The following is a 25,522-nucleotide window of genomic DNA, read 5'->3' as shown; positions in this document are numbered from 1 at the left end:
GCAAAGCTCCGGAATGTTCTCGTCCCCTCACAGATGCTTGTCGGGGCTGCATCCAGATGTGCAGGAGGGATTCCCAGAGAGACCAGGGCTGTGTCTTATAAAGCCGGCCTCCACTCCCCACAGGAAACAGACTGTGGGGGGGGACGCTGGTGATCTGACCTCCACCAAGCGCCTCCTGTGGGCCGGGCACAGGGCTAGATACGAGCGAGCACGGGGATCCTCGGTAAGCGGCGGCAAGAATGAGCATGGCATGGTGCTCAGATGATGAACTAACAAAGAGCAACTGGAAACAAAGTGCTTTTCTTCCCGAGTGAGCCACACAGCCCTCAGCAGAGACCTGCCGGCCCCTGAGGGGTGCCAACACCCTGTGCCTGCATGCTGCCTGTGCGCGAGGACGCAAGGAGCAGGCCACCAGACGCCTGGCTCGGTGACCTGGCTGCACCTGGTTCCACGTTCTAGCCGGGGGGGCCCCTAGAGGAGGCCCACAGTGCAGAGAAATGACCCCACCGAGGAGAAGGGCTCAATTCCCAGCCACGCCCCATGCCACCTGGGCGGAGACACAGATGGACGGGCCAGCGACAGGGTGCTGTGGTGTGTGCTCACGCCCACCCAGACACACACAGAAGACAGATCCTCAAGAACCAGACCTCACGGGACCCGTGACTGGCCCTGCTACCCAGCAGGCTCGCCCGTCTCTGCCCACCCGTGGAGACGCCTCCCGCTCTCTCCCCCTCTATGTTGACCTACGGCATCCCTGTACTAAGACGCCATCGACCCCAGTGGCCAAAACCGTATCATACTTCAGTCTTCACAGCCAGACGTAAATACGCAAGAACACTCACGATTCCGAGGCTGAGGAGAGGTTCTTTCAAGCTGCTCCTTTTAGCGAACACAAACCCACATCATGTGCTCGCTTCTGGGAACGGGATAAACTGAAGGATCTGAAACACTCTTCATGTCATAAGAGGGCAAGAGAAACATTCCAGCCAGAGAAATTTATTTTAAAATAGAAACATACATACATTAAGCTTTAAAATAGTCAAATTTAAACAAAAAGGAAAAAAGCCATTTGATCCCAGAGTCTATGGAACTGGTTTAAAGAGGCATGTTAATCACGTGAGGAGCGCTTACAGACACCTTGAAATGGAGATCTGCACCTCCCTGCCTCGGTGTCTGCGAGTCGGGGACACTGGGTGACGGCACAGCCCCTGCCGACACTGGACGCTCCTGCACCAGGAGCCACCAAGGGGGCCGCAGGCTCCCAGCAGCCCGGTGACCGAGGGAGATGGCTGCACGTTGGGGGTGCACCGTGAGTGCTGCCAGCTCCTCTCAACACAACGTAAGGGGACTCAGGAGATGCATGAGAAATGTTCAGATTTTGGCAATGCAGAAGATGAAATGTCCGGGAAATTCCACCAAAAGCGTCCAAGAATACTCAGTAGCCAACAGTCCAGGCTTTGCTGCGTGGCGGCAGCCGCGAGCGGCCCCAGCAGGGGCTCAGTCTGCGCGGGGTTTCCGCGGCGGCTTCTCCTCGTAGGACTCCCCAAACTCGTTCACTCTGCTCTTATCCACAGGATAAAGCCTGCAACGACACCGAGAGCTCCTGGAGCGCTACGGCTTTTGAAGGGAGAACACGTGTGTTCTCGGTTCTCAGTGACTGAAAATCAAGTCATCCCAGGTTCAGTGGGAGAGGAACTTGGGGTTCACCTCGTGCCCGCCTGCTGTTTTATTTTTAATGGACATGCTAGGGCTCTGCACTCAAGACCAGTTGGAGGCCGAGGACAGCCGTGCCAAAGCAGACAGGGTCCAGACACCCCCGGGGAAGGCCCGCCCCAGGGGACCCCATCCTAGCTTCCGACATGGGCGCAGCCCAGGGGCCAGGGCAGCATCCTCTGTGCTCTGCCAAAGAGCGCTTGGGTTGAAAGCTCACATCCTTCAAGGAGAGAGCTGTGCTCGCAGGGCACTCAGATCACCCAGGCGGAAGCATGCTCCCCTAGAGCAGGAGGCAGACGGAACCCTCTCTCCGTGGCCCACCACTGGCAGCTGGAGCGCTAGCTCAGAGAACACAGAAACACCTCCTGCAGACCGCCCTGCCCCACAGCACGGCTCCCGAGCCCCTGCCTGGCGCACTCACCACCGCTGGTAGAGGTAAACAAGGAAAACGACATCGTCCCTGAAACACGCCAGCCGGTGGGAGGTGGGCATGGTGATGATGAAGGCGAAGACGTCGTCTATGAAGGTGTTGAAGGCCTGCCGCGTGGGAGGCGGGAGGTGAGCGGATGCCCAGCCAGCTGCCCAGCCCGCGCACCGACGACTGAGTTAGCTCGTTGCCTGGCGGCAGGCGACTCTAACAACAGCTAAAAGCGGATGCCACGGAAACGCAGGGCTCTGGGGGCCCCAGGGCATGGCCTCTCCCCTGGCACCACCTGGCATGGACCCCGTAGTCTATGGAGTGGGAAACCCAAAGAACGGCCCTGAAAACACGGCTCAGAGCACACCATGTCGCTTCTCAGGATGGGTCGTTTAACCTCAGAAGACTGAAACACACCTTCAGCTCAGTGGTCTTCTGAAGACCGCACCGCATAACTTCTGGCCAAGTCACCTGGACTCGACAAGCACTGGAAGGCCACGTGTCCCGACCCCCCCACGTGGGACTGGCCACCATGCGCCAAGGCAAGCCTCAGGGCAGCCTGAGCAGCGGGACCTCTGGGTGGACACGGATCCAGCACCAGATACCAAGCCACTGGCTCAGGGGCATCTGACTTCTGACACAAGTTGCCAAGTAACACGGCTTTCAACTCAGGGAAGCGTGTCCCATGGCCACGGTGGTCCGAGGACCGAGGTCTTTCAGTTGTTACTGTGGCTCTTCTGTCTGAAAGAAATGCCCCAATACACACCAAGGGAAACGTGGCCCCAGGCGCTGCCCCGCGCGGGCCAGCACTGACCTTGTAGGTGAAGGCCTTCCAGGGCAGGTGCGCCACCGACTTCATCTGGGGGACAAGGGAGACACGGTGCCCATCAGTGCCGGGCGGCACAGAAAACGGGCGGGCGTCTGGACAGGGAGGCGGCCTTACCTTGTAGTTCACAAAGAGCTGGGGCAGCATGAAGAGGAAGCCGAACGCGTACACCCCTGAGGAAGAGAGACCCGGGTGTGGAGAGAGCCGGCGCCCGCCCGCCTCACCTGTGCGTCTAGAGCACAAGGACCACCTGACGCCCGGACACCTGGAATGCTGGCCTTTACGTGACGGGGCTTCCCGGCTGCCAAGAGTGACTTGAGGGAGAACGTCCTCTTGTTAGTCACTGAAACTCTCGCCGTGGGGCCAAGCGAGTGGGGGCTATGAGGACAGGGCTCCTGCCCACACGGTCCCACCCTGGCAGTGGTGGCTGTTTGGGAATCACACCTCCTGACCCAGTGGCCCGGGAGCCTGTCACGTCTGTGCCGTGGAGACAGGCCCTGGCCCTTCACCACCCAGAGAGCCAGCGCTGCGGCAGGACCAGCCCTGCAGGCAGTGTGACGCCCGCCTGAGGCAGGCGGGTGCTCCTCCGAGGACGTGGCCTGCCACGCGGCGTGCCGGGCGCTGGGGTCTGGGACTCGGGTTTGCTCTAAGGAGCCCTGTGTCACGACAGTGTCGTTACTGCTCGCGCTGCACCGTTTCCAGGTCCCAGCAGCCCGTGAGGGACACTGCAAGGCACACAGGTGTCCCGGGGCCCCACGAGCAGGGGGCAGGGCGAGGGCCTGACGGGTGGCCCAGGTCACCTTGGGTTAGGAGCAGGGGTGATCCACGGCAACCGTACAAACGCTGCCACCAAGTCGGGAACATGGACTCACCGTTCACGAAGCTGTTGATCAGCCAGGAGTACCAACTGAAATGCAGAGAGGACTATCACCCGGGGTTACGCCTGTGCCCTGGCGTCCCTGTCACCACCACTGAAACGACTCTGCCGTGGGACCCTTGGCCCCGCACGAGGTGGGGTGTGCAAACCACAGTTCCACAGCCCCGTGGATTCCAGGGGCCGAGCCCACTACCTGGATGCCGGGCACCAGGTCGGGACAGACCCACAGGGACAAACATCACGGAGCTGGGGCTTGAGGGGGACGGGAGACTGTGCCGACAGGTTTTCCTTCAGCACTTCCAGGGAGCTGGGCAAACCTCAGAGGCCCGTGCACGGCACCCAGCTGCATCCTTGCAGGCCAAGGTGGGCCACCTGCCCCGCTCCCGCCAGCCCCCTGCAGCCCCGGGACAGAGCAGTGCGCTTCCCTCCAACCCTCGGCCCGATACCAGCGTGCTGCTGGGGGCCACTACACGTGCCCACACTCGGGACAAGGGGACACGCGTGACAGCCTCAACCATCACTCACACTGTGCCTTCAATTGCCAGTTGAGCACACCCCGCCCCACGGGACGGTCAGCCCACTGTTCCCTACCCCGCAGAGGAGGTCAGGCCCAGGGTCGGCCTGGCCAGGCCCCTGCCTCCCGGTTGAAAGGCGGTGGGTGGTCCGGGCGGCACCCACCTCTTGTACTTGACGTTCAGCAGCGAGTAGACGGCGCCCCCGACACACAAGGGGTAGAGCAGGTACGACAGGTACCTCATGGCCTGCAGGGACAGTCGCCTCCAGTTAGAGCCCAGGCATCCACCTAAGGCGCTGTCCAGAGCTAACAGACAGGTGCAGAAAACAGACAGAGAGGGCACAACGCCCACAACGTCTGGGGAGTGAACTAGTCTGTGTGATGCTGCAACAAGGACACACACCAGAACACGTGTCGAGACCCAGAGGACACAGACCAGCACGCCTGTCCAGACCCACGGGACACACGCCAGCCCGAGTGGAGCCTGACGTGGACCACAGACATCAACGACAACGCAGCAACGCTGGCTCACAAGCAACAACAAAACCACGACTGACCAAGGAAGGAGCCAACAGGAGAAACCTGAAGAAACCCTCCCAGATCTATGTGTCAGGGCTGCCTTACAAGGAACGCAGCCACGTCAGTCTGCTTAATTTGAACTTTACTGTGATCCCAACGAAAACTGAAGGCAAACTGATGACGGTTCCACCAAAACTAGAATCGCGCTCGTACAGGACGCATGTTAGATCAGGCTGGGAACCACAGCTCCCGCGGGCGGCCTCAGGCCCTCCCGGGTCACCAGCCTTGGTGACACAGAGTGAGCTGGCAACAGCCACAGCAAACCACACGGAAGGAATCTTGTTACAGAGGCGAGAGATGTCCCCCGACCACGCGGGACGACACGGACGTGGGGTCACCTGCAAGGACAGGGACACAGGGAAGCCCTCCCAGCCCCACTTCCCAAGTCTGATGTCCCAGGAGACTGTTCACCCGGGCACTGGGCTCAAGGAGCTGCCACCAGCCCTCCGTGAGCAGCTGCAGCATGGGCACCATCTCCCAGGACGGCGGGTTACGCCCCCTGCCCGCGCCCCGCCAGTCACCCTGCTGCTCACCTGCGTGTCATACTCCTCGGTCTTCCTCTCGGATTCGCTGTAGGTGCCAAACTGTTATAAAAATTGACACAACCGCATTAATTAACTGACTCGAGGCGGGCGTCTGAGCCCAGCATAGCTGTGGCTGAGAGAGTGACAGGGCCATGCACTGACCCACAGGACACCCCACCCAGCTGCACCCCAGTGACCCCAGGGTGTTTCTCTGGATCCTCCATCAAAGCCCATGGTCGAGACGGGGCCCAGAGAGGACCCAGTGACAACATTTCTGCCTCCCTGGCCTGGACCCCGCAGGCCACACTGTGCTACGTGGGGGGAAACACGCCCAGTAACGTGTGTTTGACTCTCCAGGGCCGCTTCCTCTTCCCAATTCTGTTGGTTTCCACAGTGAAGACACCGCCCTTGTCTTTTCAGACATACTGTACAGTACACTTTGACTCGGCTCTTAACGAGAAGGGGGCCTCGCCAGGCTAACCGAGGGTGCAGCCTGCTGTGTCCTATCTGCCGAGTCTCCTGTCCTCGACCTGCTGACAGCCTGGAAAATGGGGCATCGTGAACGCCAAGCTTCTCCTCAACCCAGGTCCAGCTCAGAAAGAAGAGGCAGCTTCACAGCTAGAGAGCTCCAGCCGGCGGCCGGGCCCAGCCCTGACCTGCCCGGGGAACTCGTCCACCTCCAGTAAGGGGGCAGCTGCCTCCCTAACGCAGGGGCTACTTGGGATTCTGGCGTGAACTGTGTGACTCGCAGCATCGTACCTGCAGGGGCAGACGGAGGCCCGGACGAGACACCGAGCCCGTGAGACCTGTGTCCTGCCTCATTACAAGAGCGGGAAGTCACTGCTAGGCCCACGGTTAGGGAATCCCCATGCAAACCCGGAATTAGTCGTGATCACAAAGCTGACACTGGCCCTGACAAGGGGATGACAGGGCTGCCAGGGTGGTGACCAGCTCTGTCTGCCACCCTCCAGACGCCTGTGCGTTTCTACCCACTCGTCTGCTGATGAGGAGCTGCTCCATGTGCCGGGAGGCCAGCCAGGGGATCAAGTGACAGTCCCCTCCCTCCCAGGGTTCCGCATCTGATTGGGGTGCAACTAAGAAGCAGCAGTAGACAACCTGGTACAGCGAGCGACAGGCCGGTCAAGGGAGGAGTGAGGGTGGTGCAGAAGAGTGGGCGGGAGACGAGTCCGCAGAGGGAAGTGGGCTGAGCCAGCACAACGTGAACTCCTACCTGAAACTGGGGCCTCAGGCCTCTCCAAACAACGGTCATCTTCAATGCCTTTTTCACTTTCCACAGCTGAGGGAAAGAAAAACTGACACTTAAGATGCCAAGGCCCAGACCAAGACGATGGCAGAACTCAGGACATGGATAGTGATGGGGCCACAGTGCCTGCCAGCTCGGACCTGGCTCCACCTCGGCCCAGGCCCCAGCCCCAGGCTGACAGCTGTGCCCTCCGTGGGCTTCTCATGGCCAGTGCAGGTGCCAGGTCTGGCCCCAGCCTCCAGGCCAGCCCAGCGAGCCTGTCCAGCACGCACACACTGTGGCCTCCCCTCGGCACCCTCGAAACTGGCCCTTGGCCTGGCCATCCCCCCTGGGCCGTCCCTTGCCCAGCTTACCTGCACCCAGCTGGCTCAGCCACCCTGCTGCCTACAAAGTCACCCCATGGGCCCCAAGCTGCTGCCCCAAGCCATGCCATTTCTGGGTCTCTCGGGGACCCGCCCCACGTGCTGCAGGATGTCATCATGCTAACATGACTGTCTTTGAGGTCAGTTTCCACACTGCGGCTTGTGGCCACAGGAGGGTCCCCACCAGCACTCCTCCTCGACGAGCAGTGCAAGCGTGGTCCACGACCCGACAGCCACGTGAGCCGGCGCCCGCAGGTGGGAGGCAGGAACACGACCACAGCTGAGGCTCCTGGTCAGGGCAGCACGGAGCCCGAGGAGGCCTGGGACTCGCAGAGCAGGGCCTGCCACCCCTCCACTGCTGCTGCGGCCAGCCCCACCCCCACCTCACAGCCTGGCCCCAAGCCCACCAGCCCCTCGGGCTCCTTCCCTGAGTGGGTTCAGAGGGCACGAGCTTCGTGAGGCCCCGCACACTTCTGCTTCCTACGGCACCCAGCACAGCACAGACTGCGCTGCAGTCTGCCCAACGTGTTCAAGTACTTGTGGACAGACGTGAGAAGCTGAGCTTCTCTTCATAACGAGAAATGGAGAGCCTTCAGCAGCCGCCCTCCCGCTTCTCACTCTGTGCAAGAGCCCACGGCCGCGGTGCCCTACCCTGCCTGCTGAGGCAGCTGCGTGTCACTCCTCGGGCAGCAATGCAGGGTCTGAGGCACTGAGAGCTCGGCCCAAGGACTGGACAAGTCAGACCACCGCCCAGAGGGACGACCCAACTCACCTCGATGGCAGCTCCGATGCCCGCCGGGACCAGCACCAGCAGGCTCGTCTGCTCGTCCAGCAGAAACAGGAAGATGACCACTGTGCTGAAGCAGCGCCAGAGCACTGGGGATGGAGAAGAGGGTGGGCCGTGCTAAGGGGGGCTGGCGGCCCCCACCCTCTCACACACATGCCTATGGGTGTGCAGCCCCCACACGTGTGCAGCCTCCCCACCCACACCCCACACATATACAGCCCCCATACCCACATGTATGCAGACCCCATATGTGCGCCCCCACACATATGCAGCCCCCCAAACATGTATGCAGTCCCCCACACCCACGCACATATGCAGCCCCCCACACCTATGCAGCCCCCACACACACGTATGCAGCCCCACGTGCACACCCCCACATGTATGCACCCCCCACACCCATGTATGCAGCCCCCACCCACATCCCACACATATGCAGCACCCTACACCCACACGTATACAGCCCCCATATGCACACCCTCATTCGTATGCAGCCCCCTAAAACATGTATGCAGTCCCCCGCACCCACACACGTATGCAGCCCCTCACATCCACACATATGCAGCCCCCCCACCCTCACACGTATGCAGCCCCACACGGACACCCCTACGTGTATGCAGCACCCTACACCCACACACATATACACCCCCACCTGCACACCCCCACCCGTATGCAGCCCCCCATACCCATATGCAGCCCTACATGCACACCCCCAAACGTATGCAGCCCCACATGTATGCAGCCCCCACGTGCACACCCTCACACATATGCACCCCTACACGCATGTAAGCAGCCCCCATGCACACACCCCCACATACACAGCACCACGTGCACACCCCCACGCGTACGCAGCCCCGCCCCGACACTCAGCCCTCCACGTGCAGGCACACAGAGCTTCAAGCATTCCTCCCTCCACTCCATTAAAAAAGACAGTGGACCATTTGGAGCCACAGATAACATTTCAAACGGACTACTAAAGGCTACAGAACTGAAGGAACTCTCAGCTCTGTAAACCTGAGTAAGTTCTATCTGCAAACACACAAAAGCACAGAAAAGACGCCGAGAAAACAGGCTTCTGACTGGAACCGTGCAGACTACCGCTCCTGTACTCTGATGCTGCACTTGCCTGTTTGTGTTTTTTTTTTGGTGAGGAAGATGGCCTCTGAGTTGACAGCTGTGCCCATCTTCCTCTATTTTGGATGTAGGACGCCGCCACAGCATGGCTGACGAGTGGTGTGGGTCCGTGCCTGAATCTGAACCCATGAGCCCTGGGCCGCTGAAGCAGAGCATGTGAACTAACCACTACACAAGCGGGCTGACCCCCATGCCCTCCTATTTTTACACCACGTCTGTGATAACCACGTCCATCTCTCAGAAGCTGTGCTTTGTCCCTCAAGCTGTCCTTCAGAAGAGACTGGACCATGCGTGTCCTGCTGCCGCCTTTGGCGGAGCAGCTCCACGTGAGCGCTCACGGTGGGTGGACTCTGGGGGAAGGAAGCTGCTGCCTTCTGTGGGCACAGACTTAGGGGCCCACACCCCCTACTCACGGCCACAGCCATCTGCTGCCCTCCAGGCCCAGAAAAGGCCAGGGGAGGGGGTGGGAGGACCCAGCAGGGGCCCCATCCTCCCCGAGGAAAGCAGAGGGCAGGACAGAGGAATCTGAGACACGTGACATAGGGGAGGCCCCTGAGCAGCCAGACCACCCACTTAGGTGTCGCTTCCACAGGAGAAAAAGAACTGCCTCTTTTTGAGACTCAGTTGGCAGGCAAACCAACCCCTGACCTACAGAGATGTGCACTGAGAACCCACGTCCACGTATTGCTGAGGCCAGCCTGGCTCTGCGGCCTCCACGGTCCTCTGTCCTCCATGGTCACAGACCCCACGACGTCCACTGTGACCTGAGACAGCTCCGTCCCCGGGTTCTTGGGAGCATGGTCTAGGGTGGCCTCTCCTGAACGACAGCAGGGGCTGAGGTCCCAAGTAGCCTTTCTCCTAGAGGGTCCCTGATGCCAGCTTTCCAAACAAACTTTACCAACAGCAGCACATGCCATAGGAATGGGTCGAAGTTCTGAGCGCCCCTACCTGCTTTAGTGGACATTCCAATCATGGTCTTCTTTTTCTTCCAGAAACTGATATCATTTTTAAATGCCAGGAAATCAAAAAGGAGCTGAAAAGTAGAAAGGACAGCAATTTGCATCTCAGTTGTTCCTGTCACTCATGTTCACCATGAGATGCAGGTGTGCACTGGGCCCAAATTGCAAGGACACATCAAGATGGACCCCAAGTGTCCGGAAAGCCCGTGGCCACGTGTCTCATCGACTGCCCTGGGACTCACAGGGGCCACGTCTACCCCGGGCATCTCTGACTCCAAGCTCGTGTGGGGGAGGGGCCCACAGGACGTCTGGAAGCATCCTTTCCCTGCCCTCGCCCTGCGCTGCCAGTGAGGGCAGACAGTGTGCCCGCTGGGAAGCACACGGCCTGGTTCTGACATGCTGACCTGTTGATAAAACTGCTGTTTGCTGGCACAGTTTTGGAAGGTTCCAGCCTGACCGGGGACCAACCCCCAGGCTCTGAGCACCGGCTGAAGCACTGCTCCAGTGGCCTTTGATTCCCACCCTTCCCACCCAGACCCCGAGTCCAGCACGGCCGCCCCATGGGGCACGGCTTTCCCCAGCCATATTCCAAGAGGGACTCTACTACACACAGGGCTCGTTTTTCAATGTTAAATTCCCCACGCTAGAATTTATACAATGTGGCACTTACTCCTCAAAGTCATTCACTAACCTCACTGATTCTGGAGTTCTTTTCAAATCGGCCCCCACAACCAGCAGACAAAGCGCCAAGGCCTTATGGTAGCCAGTGCCCTGAGGTTCAGATGTCATAGACCCCCCCCCATTCTGAGCTGGGAGAAAGGCCCCAGGACGACAGCCTGCCTGGTCTCAGGTCTGCTGGACATTGAGGGGCCACCGAGCTGGGCAGTGCCACCCAAGTCCTCCAGCTGAGGACGCTGGCACCCGTGGAGCCGCCCGCACCTGCCACGACCATTTGTCAACAAGAACACAGTGACCCACTCACGTGAAATGCTGCGACAAAGAAGGTCAACGCTAAGAAATACAAGTTGGTGTCAACAAAAATGCCTTTCACTTCATCGGCATCTTTCTCTGAAAATCCTGAAGAAACACAAAAAAACATACAATGTGAACAGGCAGGTGGACCTGACCTGACGTCACAGAGCTGCTGCCGAAGGGAAGAGTCTATCTCCCCAGCCGTGAAGGGTGGCAACCCAAACGGTGGCCTCTCGAATATCATGATCTGAAAACAGCAAACTTTCAGGTCCTCGACAAGGACGTTTTCAAGGTCAGAAAATGGAGACAAGACACTGGTGACCCTTTGATGGGAGTGACGAGAAAGAACCTGCACCGGGAGGCACAGAGCCTCCGCAAGTTCGCGTAAAGCTACGTGGACTGAGAGGTAACGGACGGCTCTGTCCACTAGGCTCCGGACGGCCCGCGGGCAGCCTCACCGAACTGCTGCAGGGAGAACACGGCGTCCTGCATGTGGATCCAGAAGCGCAGCCGCCCCAGCGAGATCTTGTCGTAGGACACAGTGAGCGGCAGCTCGGTAGTGGAGCGGTTTATGACCTGGAGGGAGGACGGCAGTTAGAGGCCCGCCAACAGCCCCGCCCCCAGGTGCCGCAGAGCCTGGGCCAGGTTGCATGGACAGCACCTCCCTCCACACGCTCCACACCAGCCACAGGCCCCAGAACGCAGAGGCTGGGGCCCACACGGCCAGTCTGGCTAGATGCTCATTCTGGGTCCCGGGCCATCGGGTCACACGGGGCTGAATTTCTCACCTGCCACCCCAGGGCTCAGCGCCCACGCTTCTTTCCCCTCAGGACAGGGGCTCCCCCTCTGTAACATGCTCATGGCATTTCCTGAGAGACACACTCTCATCCCTCAGTGCCTTGCGCGACCACAGCCCTGCGAGCTGGCCCTCCCTTGCCTGTCCTTCCTCAGCACGAGCAGCAGCACCGGTGTGTGCGTGGGACCCGCAGCACCCGGCCTGAGAGGGCTGGACGCACGGGAGGGACAGGGCCCAGCCGCACCCACAGCCACATGCTCCCAAGAGGCCAATGGCTAGAGAGCGGGCAGGGTAGTCACGCTCATCCGGGATGGTGGGCAACTTCAGGGAGAGGCGGCACTTGAACCGGCTCATGAGGACGTACAGAACTGGGGGTGCTGCCTCAGGGAGCCAGGCAGGTCACAGGGGCCCGCAGCAATGTGAGTCTGGGTACTGTGGCCACCATGGCCAGGTCCCAAGACACCGTGGGGGGAGGCACCCCCAGCACATGGGACAGTGACCCCCACTCCCAAGGGTCCCGGGTACACGAGCACCACATTCCACAACATCACGTGACGGCTATGCCTTTGGACCCACCAGCCCTGACGCACTCCCCACGACCCCACGCTGTGAACCCTGCTGATGTTGCGAGCTCGGCAACCAGAGCATGGCGATCACCCCAACACCAGGCCCAGGTGTTGGGTCACCCCATGCAGGGCACCGACCTCAGGGCAGGCGGGCCACAGGTCAGTCCCCTCCCAAGGAGGCCACTGACTAAGCCCCAGGCGGTGGGCAGTGCCCCATCACCCCAGCGGGCTTGGTGGTTCTCCAAAGACAGCATTCCTTCCAAAACGTGGCTCCAAGTGAGACAAAGGGTGAGTGACGCAGAAGAGGACCTGGGGAGAGCGAGCTGCCTGCACGCACAGTTCTGTGTCTACAGACAACGGCACTCGGCACCCTCAGGCCTTTCACGGAACCGTGCAGCACGTGGCCACTAACCCACACGACGATGCGGAAGGCAGGTGCCCTGCTGACGCCGCCCCACCACACCCTCCTCACCACTTCCTGAGCGTCTGCCAGCGAGCACCGGGGCCTTATACAGCGACCACAGCAGCCTCAATGGCAACAAAGCACTATCTGTGCAGTTCAGCAGAACCCGCTACGGCCTGAGGTTTGCACACAGCACCATAGTACACTCCAGAAAACACGGAGAAAGGCCTGTGACTGCCCGCCCCACCTGGCAGGCCACGCAGGTGCAGGAGGCCCCAAGGAAGAGAGGGCCCCGTGTCTTAGGGACCTGGTGGGGCCCCAGTGAACAGTGGTGTGGTGACGGTCCATCCTGGGTGTCTTGGCCAGCAGGAGGCAGTGGAGTGGGGCTCGGGGCCCAACAAGGCCCCTACGCTCTCCAGGCCTCAGCCCTCTCGCCCATGACACGGGGAAAGTGTCCACCTCAGAGACGCTGAGAGTGCCAAGGGAGAGAAGATACGGCCTGGCTGCTGGCAAACGCTCATAGACGACCAGCTGGCAACAACAGAGGTTAATCAATGCTGCTCAGGTCACCCTGTGACCCTAAACAAGCCCCCTGTGAAACACGGCCAGTAGTGACGTCTCCGCAGGACAGGACCGGGACTGTACAGCGTCCGTCTCGTGCTCGGCGCAGTGCCTGGCACACGGCAAGTGACATCAGAGTCAATCCTTGTGACCACTGTTGGCCGAAGATCAGTGGGTCTCATTCAGCCTCCAGCCCACCAGAGAGGGGAGGCACCATCGCTACCCCGGATGACAGAGCGCCAGAGTGCATGTGCACCAGCGTGCCTCAGCCGGGCCCTCGGGCCGCCCTCGGCAGCCATGGGCTCCAAGGCGGGTGGGTTGCGACACAGGACAGGGCCAGCCCTGGAGGTGGCGGTTTGCTCCAGCGCTTTCTGAATCGGCCTGTGCCTTTGAGTCAGAAAGCTCGGGTCCACTGGAGCAGCGTTTGCAAGCTGCTGGCCCCTCCATGCCCACTGTCCACACAGTCAGCAAAGGACCTCCCTAGAGCCTCTCACCAGCGAGGGTGCACGGGCTCGGGGAGGACCGGCTCGTCAGGATCCCACTGCCGGCCAGCGGCAAGCCTGGAGCAGACCCACACCAAGGCAGAGACACAGGATGAGTGCCCACAGCAGGGCCGAGGAGGCAGACACACACGCGAGGTGGTGGGCGTCCAGAAGGGAGTGACACTCACCATGAGGTCCTTCACTCGGTTGCTAAGCTGGTCGATGAACAGGATGGGGAGGTAGTGCACAGTCTTCCCCAGCTGGATCCTGGGGGACAGAAGCACCGTTTTTAGAGTCAGCGTGAGCTCTTTCACCTTCCGAGGATGACATGCAGCCCTGCGACGCTGGATTTATCCAGAAAGCCTCCCACCAGCGCCTTCAGCTGCTTTGGGTCACAGTCCCAGGACCGACTTCCCAGCAGAAGCAGCGGGGTCTAACAAGCTGCACTCTTCCCTGACTGTCACGGCCACGGTGGGGGGGGGGGGGGGGGGGGGGGGGAGTGCAGTGGCCACCAGGGAGGTAGGGAAACAAACAGGGACCCAGCCACACAGTGGAACACATCTGGGCCGCAGAAAGAGTGACGGGCCCCTCTGTGCACTGACATGGTGTGGTCAGGTGACGCAGTGACACCAGAAATGAAAGCCCGCCTCCCTGCGACATCCTTAGGGGGGCTGGGGGACGGCAGCAGGGGCTCTTCACCCAGTGACCTCTCTGTACCTTCTACACTCTGAACTGCGTGCATGGATTACATATTCAAAGACAAGAGCGAAATTTTAAAAAGGCAAAATCTCGTGACGATACCCTAGGAACCACTGAAAAGTGAAAAAGGAAAACTATTCTCATTACAGCCACTTCAAGGTGCCACGTGACTATCTAGCTCGAGATCTTAACAGGGGGCTCCCCAAGGAACGGAGACGCAGGATAATCTATGTTGGTCAAACTATTTCAACAGTAATGCTTAATCAACGATGGCGAGTGAGAGTAATGTAACTATCTAAAGACAGATTTTTAAAAAACGTAAGATGAACAAACCGTGAGATTCCTAACAGAGGTAGTCAGTATGCACACAGGATGAAACCTCCAGGGGTGCAGAGGGACACGGTCTCATCAGTGCCCCCCACTTCTCTCCAGGGGAAGCCTCTGCCAAGAGCAAGGGGCAGGAGGACTCCCTCCCGGTCTCATCCTTCCCTCTGATGCGCTGCTGCAACCTTGACCAGCAAGCCCGCCAAGAGAGGGGCTCCAGGGGGCACCTGCTGCTCTGGGCTCTCATCACAGGGATAGCTGGCTCAAGGTCTAACGAGCTGCACTCCCACCCGTTTCTGGATTCTGGTTGGCCACGATCCCAGGGGGCTTCCTCCACCCCCAACACCCCTATGGTCATCCCCCATGCTGTCGGCCCAGGGTGTGAATGAGCCATGCTTGAGGCCGGGCAGGTAAAGGCACCCTGCGGCCTTCCTCCCACGGTGCTGGTCCTCAGCTCTCCGGCAGCCCAGCGGCACTTACATCTTCATGTACCGATGCACGTCAGCGGGCAGGGAGGACCCATCAAAGATGAAGTCGTCCACCATCACGTTCAGTGTTAGTCTTGGTCTCCAATGAGAAACGGGCTCGTCTAGGGCACTTGTCGGCTTCTTCTCTGCTTCGATCTGCTGTTAAATGACAGGAGTGACTTGGCAGAAGAGGAAACGTGGCAACAACATCGTGCTTGGGCAGGTCTGAGGCAGTGGTTGGCACCTCCACCTGGGAACAGCCCACGTGCCGAGACAGCACAACTGGGAAGCAGAGCCCACAGAGCGCACGGGACCCATGGCCGCCAGTTCCTCCAGACTCTGCACCCTCACTTCCTTCTCCCAACAGAAGCCAGAGGGGTGCAGTTTTGCAATATGTGGTCCTGGATCTCACTGACTCCTATTTTGGGTCCTCAGCCCAAGCAGGCCCCTTTCTCAGGGATCCAAGAAGGGCGAGTTCCTGGGACATTTGCAGGAGGCATAGGGAATAAGGAGCTAACAGCCCTGTGGTGTGCAGGTGAACTGCTTCCAAACCAGGTACGTCAAGTTGTCTGGAAGGAGATGTGTCAACAACTGGGCATCAATCCTAAATACAGCTAAATTCAGAAACTGATGGGCAGGAAAATCTTTATTTCAGATCTAACTAATAAATTCTATGAAACAGTGTCATTTCATCTATCTCCTGCCTAAAGATACAGTTTATCCACAATAGTTTATATTAAAAACGGTTTCCCAAATACCAGTAACAGCTAACACTTATTCGGCATTTGTATGTTCCAGAGCCTCCTCCACACCTTTCACAACCCCCGCCTCCATGATGCCCTAGGAAGACCCACAAGGCAGGGCCGTGCTGTCCCCAGGGAAGGGAGAAGAGGGGTCTCCCCAAGGACATGCAGCATGGGGCAGCTTCACAGACACTTTGGGAAAGCCACTGCCTTGTTTGTCAGTCACCTCACCTTCCATCAACACAGGCCCGAGGGGCAGAACCCCTCTGCTCTGTCCACGGCCTCACTAGTGACCGCTCAGCTGGTTTCTGGGGTTTCTTTGTACATCCAGTTTTCTATGATGCACAAGTGCAATCTGTACATGGGCCTGCCTCACAATTTTGAATTAAACTCTTAGACTAAACACTCAAGAGCTGTCCCATCCGTCCTACACACAGTGCAGGTGAGTCTCCCCACTCCATGTGCGCCTGTGGCTGAGCTCTGCAGAGGGGCCGCCCTGCATGCCCCCAGGGTGCACACGCTCTGGGGGCTGACCGAGAGGGCCCACGGCCTGAAGAAGAATCTAGGCAAACAATGTCAGTGGATTACTTAAATCGCATGTCACTAATCTGATGTAACGTTTACCTGCAAACCCATAGGCAATTATTCAGCTGAAACACAGATATGTATGCGAATAATGACAAATCGCTTTGTTTTCCAATAGCCACTCCAGCCGCAGAAGCAGCCGGCACAAACAGGGACATGCAGGTGTGAATTCCAGAGGAAGCAGGGCTTCCTTCAGCTGGTAGCCTGAGGGAGGGGCTCACCTGTGTCGCTGATTCCCCTGTGAGCAAATTGACCTCTTCTGGCTTGGGGACCATGTAGGTGGTCAGAGGGCTCACCAGGTGCACCTGCTTTCCATCGTGCCACGGCAGAACGCCAGCGTGGTGGAGGAAGATGTAGGCGTACAGAGTGCCATTGTTCCTGGTTTTCTTTGGTACAGAAACATTAACTGTCCTAAAACAGAATAGATGTCAATTTCAACCACGTTGTGTTCTGCGTACACACACGGCTGAGGCTACTCAACATCTTGATAAGTTATGCTGTTTCAAACTAACTGATTTTAGCTTTATGAGTACTAAAAGTGAGGGGTCGGGCAAGTGGTTAAGTTTGTGCATTCCACTTCAGTGGCCCAGGGTTTCTCCAGTTTGGATCCTGGGCACGGACAGGGTGCCGCTCATCAGGCCACGCTGAGGCGGCATCCCACACAGCATAACCAACAGCACCTACAACCAGAATATACAACTACGTACTGGGAGGCTTTGAGGAGAAGAAGAAGAGAGAGGGGAAGCAAAAAAGAAGACAGGCAAACATGTTAGCGCAGGGCCAATCTTCAAAAAAAAAAGCACTAAAAATGAAACCCACCTGCCCAGTTTCCTGAAGCTCTAAACGCAGAAGTTTACAGAACTCATCCTAAAGGTGGGCAGCTACCCTGAAAGCTGAAAGTCTGCGTTTCCTGCCTCCATGTCATGGCCCTCAGAGAGGTCAGTCACTGGCTGAGGTCACAGGCTCAAGTGGCCAGGCAGGCAGGGGCTGCCCCGAGAGCATGTGCTTCCCCAGCCCACAGCACTGCCCCCCATAGCCCTCTAATGGGGCAGGCTGGCTAGAGCCAGGTTAGTCCAGCCCACTGTCACAGGTTCCACGACTGTCACCCGATACCTCCCAGACAGCGCAGAGGGAGAGGCAGACTCCTAATAAGCAAACTGTTTCTTAAATTACGCTTGTAGAAATCTTAAAAACCAGAACCACATGTTAAATGTAACTTTAAAGCTCCTTCCGTTAGAGAGAGACAATTGTTTGCTGTGGGAACCACATAAGCTCTCTGTTCCTCAGCAGGTCATCCCCACCCCAACCCCTGCTCCTCTGGAAAGTCCCGGTGGCTGTGCATCCCAGATGCTGGTGTAAGCTACTTCCTAAGGGACAAAGTCATTTGCTACCTTCAAGTACAACAAACGTTTGACTACGTACACATCACACACGTCTCCGGTTAAAATGTTCCACCATCCACTAGGTAATATCTCCTGTTTCATAATGGTAACTTCACTACGTACAGAACACCTGCTTTCAAACGATCTCAAAGTTAACGACATTTCCCCAACACTGGCACTTTGTCCCACAACCACACCTTTCAAATTTGGACTCCACGTCGAAGTCCTCCACGTTCAAGACCAGATCCACGTTGTTCTCTGCCCCGAGGTTGGACCGGGTGGTCGTGTACACGCTCAGCTGGAAAGAGCACCAAGAAAGTTAGCCCTGGCAGAAAACACACTCACGCCACTGCGCCGAGGGGGCACCATCTGACCAGCTGCCCGGGCGGAGGCCTCACTTTCTCCGAAGGGACAGAACTCGGACCTGTGGAAGGACCGCTGCACAGCGACAAAGTGCTACTGTGTACAGATACGGAGGGACCCGGGGGGGACGCCGAGTCTGGACACCTCGAGCGGGACGAGGGGCAGCGCTGGGGCCCGTCAGGGGCACCGCACAGGCCGGGTTTTTAGGTTGCGACCCCCTCAGGCCAGGCGCCAGGCCAGCAGCCTCCAGCCCAGACCCGGAGGCCCGGAGAGAAGGGCCCCCTGCCCGGCCCGGCCCGCGCGCAGGTGACAGCCCCCATGCCCCCGCCGCTCACCTGCAGCTTGGGCCTCCGCGCCAGGTAGGGCAGGATGCAGTTGCCGTCCGCGGCGCACGGGCGCGTGTAGACGATGCCGTACATGACCCAGCAGGTGTGCACCACGTACACCACGAACACGCCCACCACCAGGCTGGTGAAGGAGCTGCGGCCGCTCCACATGGCGCCCGCCGGCCCCGGCGCCCCGCCGCCGCCGCTCACGCGAGAACCGCCTCACGCCGCCACCACCGCCGCGGGGGAACGAACGCGCCGCGCGCCCCGGGCCGCCGACCGCCCCGCATGCTCCCACCGCCGCCGCCGCCGAGCTGTCGCCGCGGGATTCGCCGGCCCGCCGCCGCTTCCGGGTCCGCGGCCCAGCCGGAAGTGCGCGCGCCGCGTAGCCCCCTGGGAAGCGTAGTCCTGTCGTCGCCGCGCACGCGCGCACGTACGCGCCAGGAGCGCGGCGGCGGCGGAGTGACGACACTCGCCGGCGCCGCGCTCCTGGCGTGCCCCGCGGGCCGCGGGCGCTAGAACATCGGCGTGGCAGGGGTTCGCCGGTGGAGCGGCGGGGTCCCCGGGGTCCCCCGAGGACGCGGCGGGAACGACAAGGGGGTGAACGCCAGCGTTCGCGGAGCCTGCCGGAGCGACGCCGGGCTGAGCGCTCTCGGGAGGCCCTTTAAGTCTGGGGTGACGTCAATAAGAGGCGCAGTTTGTGGAGTCGCGGAAGTCAGAGCGCCGATGTCGGGAGGTCACTGTGGAGCCCCACTGGGAGGGCGGCGGGTCCCACCTGGCGCCCACCTCGCCCGACCCTCAGCGCGGCGGACGGGCGGCCCCGGGAGGGCTGCTGAGCCCCGGAGTCCGGGCGCAGCTTCCCGTCCCCTTCTCTCGCGGGCCGCGTTCTGACCCTGAGTTGTGTCCCGGGTGCAGGTGTTTACGGTCGACCAGGACCAGAGCCGTCGCGCGAAGCTAGGCGACCTCCTCCTTGTGGACCTGGGAACTACGAAAAGGCCTTGCAGGGCTTTCTAGAAGGTCAGCCGCAAACCCCGGTGACCAGCCCGACCTCTGCCCTCCCGGTCATCCCGGGTGTCTGCCGCCGGACTTGTCCGATGCTTGGCCCTCCTGGCCGGGACGCGGCTCCCACAGGATTTTGTTCCCGCCCAAAAAGATGTTTCCCTTGTCGGGAAGTTGCCTAGGGCAGCTCCCCTGTGCGAGCAGCCCCCCTGGGACTGCTTCCTAAGGTGGTAGGTGGAGAGCTTACTGTTGGATGTGGGCGTCCGGTTGGGGGCCCTGAATGCCACCGTTCTCCTCCGGAGTGGGGTGCAGTTCGTTCTCAGGGCCCCTCCGACGTCAGTCGGGTGCTGGCTGGGATCAGAGCTCGTGTGCACACAACCATGCATAGGCTGTGTCACAGAGCCGGCCCTCCACTTCCTAACGGGGTGGGGGTACCTAGAGGAACAGGAGGCTGCGCCGTTGGGGGCCCCTGGGAGCCGGCATGCTTTCCCCCGTGGCCCACCCCACCTGCCCTCTCCCCAAGGGCCTTTCCTTACTTCACTCCTGATAAGCCTCAAGCCGAAGGGACTCTTGGTATGATCCCAGGTTTTTTTCCTTATCTTTTGGCTCCAAGAACTGCTCACCACCAGCTCTGAGGATGAATAACTATTGGCTGCTCTGGATGAATGCTGGGGGTCTGGGCTCTCAGGAGCAGGGGCTGCTGTCAGAGGGGAAGAGAGAACCTCAGTTCTCTCTGAGCATGATGCTGGTGAAGGACAGGGAGAGTGATGATTCTCCTGGTAGTGGTTTTATTTTCATTTGGAAGGATGTCCTAGTTGTTAGCTCTAGTTTTTTTTTCCCATTTAAGTCAAGTTTACTGCTGTGTAATTTACATAAAGACTCTCAGAGCATTTCTGTGAGTTTGGACAGATGTCTTCACCCATGAACCCCGGTTACAAGATGGAGAACTTTCCTGTCACTTCAGAAACTCCTTCTTGCCCCTTTGTGGTCAGTGCCCACCCCCTGCTCAGCTCCCAGGCAACACTCATCTGTTTTCTGTGCCTGCGCATTAGTTGAGTCCTAGAGTTTTACATGAACAGAATCATTCAATCTTTTGCGTCTGGCTTCTTGGCACGGTGTTTGTGGAATTCATCATTGTTGCGTGTAGCAAGGGGCCTTTTCCTTGCTGAGTACAATTCCATGCTGTGGACGTACCACAGTTTGTTAACCATTCACCTGTTGATGGACATTAGGGATGTGCCCATTTTCGGCTACAAAGAAAAAGTCTGCTATGAGCATCGAGTGCAGGTCTTTCATAGTTGTATCTTTTTATTTCTCTTGTGTAAATACCCAGCAGTAGAATTGCTGGGTCGTGTGGTAAGTGTATGTGTAACATCTTAAGAAGCTGCCAAACAATTCTCCACTTTAGTTGTGTCATTCACACTGTTGCCAGCAACTTTTGAGAGTTCTAGTTGCTTTAAAACCAACACTTGGTAATTTCTGTCCTTTCAAATGTATTCCTTGTAGTAGGTATATAGTGATGTCCCAGTGTAGTTTTAATCTGCGTTTTCCTGATTCCTAATGATGTTGAGCATTTCTATGTGCTTAGTGGTCATTCGTCTATTTTATGAGGTTTCTTTCCAAATCTTGTGCCCATTTTAAAAATTGGGTTGTATGCTCTCATCTTACTAGATGGTGAGAGTTCAGGGTATATTCTGCATATGAGTACTTTGTTAGACATATGTATTGTGAATATTTCCTCCCAATGTATTCCTTGTCTTTTGTATTCTTAAGGGTGTCTTTCAAAGGGCAAAAGTGTAGAATGTTTATGATATCCAGTTTAATCACATCGTAACAATGAGTGATTTTTGTGTTCTCTCTCCATTTCTGTTAGTTTTTGCTTTATGTGTTTTGAAGCTCTGTTGTTAGGTGCGTCATTTGGGTCTGTTACGTCTTCTTGATGAACTGACCCCTTTGTGGTTGTGAGGTGTCCTTTGTCCCTGCTGATAGTCCTTGTTCTGAAGTCTGCTCTGTTGCATGGTAACATAACTACTTCAACTTTAGTTTTGATTCTTTTGATGTTTCCCTGGCATGTCCTTTTCTGCTCTTTTACTTTTAGCGTCTGTGTCTTTATGTGTAAGATGTGTTTCTTGTAGACAGTTTAGAGCGAGTTCTTCCTTTTTCTTCTTTGTTTGTTGACAAAGATTCACCCTGAGCTAACGTCTGTTGCCACTCTTCCTCTTTTTTGCTTGAGGAAGAGTTGCCCTGAGCTGACATCTGTGCCCCTCTTCCTCTGTTTTGTGCGTGGGGTGCTGCCACAGCATGGCTGATGAGTGGTGTAGGTCTGCGCCCGGGAACTGAACCTGGGCAGCTGAAGCAGAGCACGCCAAACTTGGCCGCTAGGCCGCTGGGGCTGCCCAGTTCTTCCTTTTTTCATTCTGGTTGATGGTCTCTGCCATTTAATTCGAGTATTATGTCATTTAAATGTAATGCAGTTATCAATGTGGTTTTCTATTTGTCCCATCAGTTCTTTGTTCTTTTTCCTGTTTTTTCTGTCTTCTTTTTCTCATTCTTATTTTTGTGTTTTTAAGGATTTAAAGAGATCTTCTTTATTGGCCTCTCAGCTTGGCCTTTTTTGTTTTGTTTCATGGTTTTCCTGTGGTTGTCAGTGTGCAGCTTCACCTAAAGACAGTCTGCTGTCAAATTGTATTGTGCCCCTTCCCGTTGGTTGTGACAGCTTTAAACAGTACAGTTCTGTCTCTGCCCTCCTGCTCCTTTTTCTCTTTTCCCGCATTTCACTTGTGCATGTGCCGTGGACTCCGTCACGCCTCGTCTCTGCCCTCCTGCTCCTTTTTCTCTTTTCCTGCGTTTCTCTTGTGCGTGTGCCGTGGACTCCATAACGCCTCGTCTCTGCCTTTCTGCTCCTTTTTCTCTTTTCCCGCGTTTCACTTGTGCGTGTGTCGTGGACTCCGTCACGCCTCATCGCTTTTGCTTTAAACAGTCAATTATCTTTTAAATAAGTTAAAAATGAGCAGGGAGTTATTTTATATGTCTACATGTATTTACCTGCTCTTTCGGCTTCTTTGTTCGCATCCTGGCTCCTAGCTGGTGTTCGTTTTCTTAGCCTCAGTAACTTCCTTTGGTGTTTCTTGTTTCGCAGGTCTCCTGGTGGTGAATTCTGTTGACCATTGCTTGTATGTCAGTGTTTTTAATTTGCCCTCTTTTCTTGGAAGATACAGAGTTCTAGGTTGGTGGGTGCTTTTTCTTCCAGCATGATAAAGCATGTTGTTTCATTGTCCTCCGGCTTGTGTTGTTTCTGGTGAGAAATTAGCGGTTATTCCTGTCTTTTTTGTAGCATGTCTCTTTGGCTGCTTTGAGAATTTTCTAAAGTCCTTGGTTTTCAGCAGTCAGCTGATGATGTACTGTGGTGCGGCTTCCCCTGCCTGAGGCTTATTGAACTTATTCAATTTGTGAGTTTCATCAGATTTGAAAATGTGGCAGCCACAATTTCTGCAAACGTTTCTGTCTGTCTCTTCTTTTTGGGACGCCAGTCGTGCGTATATGAGCAGCCTGATGCTGTCTCAGTGTCAGTGAGGCGCTGCTTATTTTCAACGTGCTTGGGTTCGAATACTTTCTAACACCATGTACTGAAGTTCACAGATCTTTTTCTGCAGTTTCCAAACTGCTGTTAAGCTCATCCTGTGAAGTTTTCATTTCAGATGTTATTTTTTTTCCTCCAGAAGTTCCATTGTTTTGTATTCTTTTTTTCCTATACCCTGGAGAAACGCCTACAGTAAATAGAGATATTCCTTGTATCTTGTTACAGCTGCATGTTTCTCCATTTGTGGATGTACAACAGTCTGTTCAACCATCTCCATGTGGTAGACATTTGGGTGGCTTCCAGCCTTTAGTGATTGAAACCAGGGCTCTAGTGAACAAACTGGAACACACGGTTTCTCGTGTTATTTTGACTGTGTGTCTTTGAGATGGGTGCTTAGACGTGCTTTGTTGAATCAAATGATAAAGGCACATTTCTGCCTTAGGTGTTGTCTGGCGTGTATTCCTATCAACAGAGTGTGAGAATGCCTGTCCCCTGTCACTCTGCCGTCAGAGCACAGCGCCAAGCCTGTGGAGCTGTGTCAGTCTGATGGGTGAGATGTGGTAGCTTGCTGTGGTTTTCATCCTTATTTCTCTGACTGTGGAAAATACCCGGCCTCGTGTGGAGCAGGAGCTGTGGTCCTGTGTGTCATTCTGTGCTGCACATGGGGTATCTTATGAGCTCAAGGAATAACCACCACAATCCATTCATCTCACTGCTTCCAATGTGAGCTCTGCAGGATTTGTTCAGTAAAAATAAAATCCTATTAAGTGAATCTGGGTTTGGGAAACTGTGAAAAGTGCAGATTATGCGCCACCTAGGTGCAAATATGGGAAATAATGAGAGCAGTTCCCAGAGGCAGCTAGGGGTGGGCGCCCAACATCTGCATCTCCTCTGGTGTCAGGTCGGCCTTGTGTTTCAGCTGTTGTCACTGAAGAGCAAAGGAGGCCCTGACTGGTCAGTCCTGGACCCTGGACTCCGTTTTCAGATGAGATGTGTAACCTCTCCTAGTGTTATCTTTTGTGAAACAGGGTAACGTGCCTGTTCGTGGAGTGGACAAGAAGAGTGCGTGACTAGAAAGCCCCGGCCCAGTGCTGGCCACGGAGGAGCAGCCGTGTTAGCCACCACGTGGTCATTTCTTAGAGCGGCAGGGCGGCTGGAGGCAAAGAATCAGGGAGGCCTGGCATTGGGCTCTGTGCATTTCCCGTGACCAACTCCCACAGACAGGACGGCTTAAATGTCAGGAGTTTATTCTCTCTGTCTGGAGGCTGGAAGTCTGAGATGCAGGTGTGGGTAGGGCTGGTTCCTCCTGAGGCCTCTCCCCCGGCATAGATGGCCGTCGTCTCCCTGTGTCCTCACACGGTCGTCGCTCTGTGTGTCTGTGTCCTGATCTCATGAGGACACCAGTCCTCTTGGGTTAGGTCCCATCCTAACGACCTTGCTTAGCATTAATTACCTCCTTACAGACCTCATCTCCAAACACAGTCACATTCTGAGGTGCTAGGGGTCAGGACGTCAGTGTGCGAATCGGGAGGGAAGCAGTTCATCCCATAACAACCCCCACCTCCATTGCGAATCCTCCCCAGAGTGTCCCCGTGATCTTTGTTGCTCTGGGGATCAGAGGAGAGGGAGAGGAGGAGCATGCGGTCAGGGAAGGAGGGAGGTGTGGACAGAGCCGGGGTGTCGGGTGGCACTCAGGCTCCAGAAGTTGGTGCTCCTCTGCCTCTCTGACTGCCAGCTCTGCACCTGGGGGGACAGTGCCTGTGCGTGCCGTCCTGTCTGAACCGGGGAGCTGGTGCCGGAGTGGTGGGTGCTGGGAGAGGTCGTGTCATGAGGGTCTCGGGAGGTGGGCGCTCAGGGATGGTGCAGCTGTGGCCTCGGCAGGTGTTGGGGACGGGCCCATCACTTTCGCTGCCCTCAGTGAGGTGCGGACAGTGCAGCAGGGCCTCCCCTCATTGATGGCCCAGTTTCCCAGGAGGAGAATCGGTGAGGTGACAGGCTTCAGCCTCAGAACACACAGGCTCCGTTATTATCCTGCACAACGCCAGGCGTGCCATCCCACACAGCTTTTAGTGACTCACTGTCAGTATTGGAGTTTGAAGTTTCCTCAGGAAACCTGGTTTTGAACAAGTAATAGATTCTCTCCTCTGGAGCACATGAGGGACCACACTACAAGCTGATGGAAATAATGCTTTTCGTGCAGGAGAAGTCGACTCTAAGTGGCGCATGTATTACTTTGTCCAGCTGCCCTTGTGCCCAGGCCCCACCCTGGGCTCGGATTGTTGGTATAAGTGGCCCCTCGACCGAGGGCAGGAGTGAAAGC

General features: G+C 57.1%; 1 protein-coding gene across 3 annotated transcripts; it reads right to left on the bottom strand.

The window, feature by feature from the left end:
- Positions 1-980: 980 nt before the first annotated feature.
- On the bottom strand, positions 981-18,925 carry CLPTM1L (CLPTM1 like). 3 transcript variants are annotated; one of them, XM_046671512.1, is made up of 17 exons: positions 18,633-18,924; positions 18,132-18,232; positions 16,774-16,963; positions 15,238-15,383; positions 13,923-14,001; positions 11,385-11,502; positions 10,937-11,031; positions 9,944-10,028; positions 7,850-7,953; positions 6,683-6,748; positions 5,461-5,511; positions 4,513-4,595; positions 3,830-3,864; positions 3,075-3,130; positions 2,946-2,990; positions 2,135-2,250; positions 981-1,582 (listed from the first exon to the last, which is right to left on the bottom strand). In XM_046671512.1, exons 1-17 carry the CDS (start codon positions 18,792-18,794, stop codon positions 1,498-1,500), a joined length of 1,617 nt encoding a protein of 538 aa, XP_046527468.1. In that variant the 5' UTR covers positions 18,795-18,924; the 3' UTR covers positions 981-1,497. The 3 variants fall into 3 exon arrangements, with proteins under 3 accessions (XP_046527468.1, XP_046527470.1, XP_046527471.1); XM_046671514.1 differs by having other exon boundaries at positions 15,238-15,380; XM_046671515.1 differs by lacking the exons at positions 981-1,582; positions 2,135-2,250; positions 2,946-2,990; ... (1 more) ...; positions 3,830-3,864; positions 4,513-4,595 and adding an exon at positions 4,610-5,265 and having other exon boundaries at positions 18,633-18,925.
- Between the last annotated feature and the right edge of the window lie 6,597 nt (positions 18,926-25,522).

The sequence above is a fragment of the Equus quagga genome, chromosome 9, assembly GCF_021613505.1.
Source record: "Equus quagga isolate Etosha38 chromosome 9, UCLA_HA_Equagga_1.0, whole genome shotgun sequence".
Classification (NCBI taxonomy): Eukaryota; Metazoa; Chordata; class Mammalia; order Perissodactyla; family Equidae; genus Equus; species Equus quagga.
The sequence above is the reverse complement of the archived record's forward strand: the minus strand, read 5'-3'. Positions and strand labels throughout refer to the sequence as shown.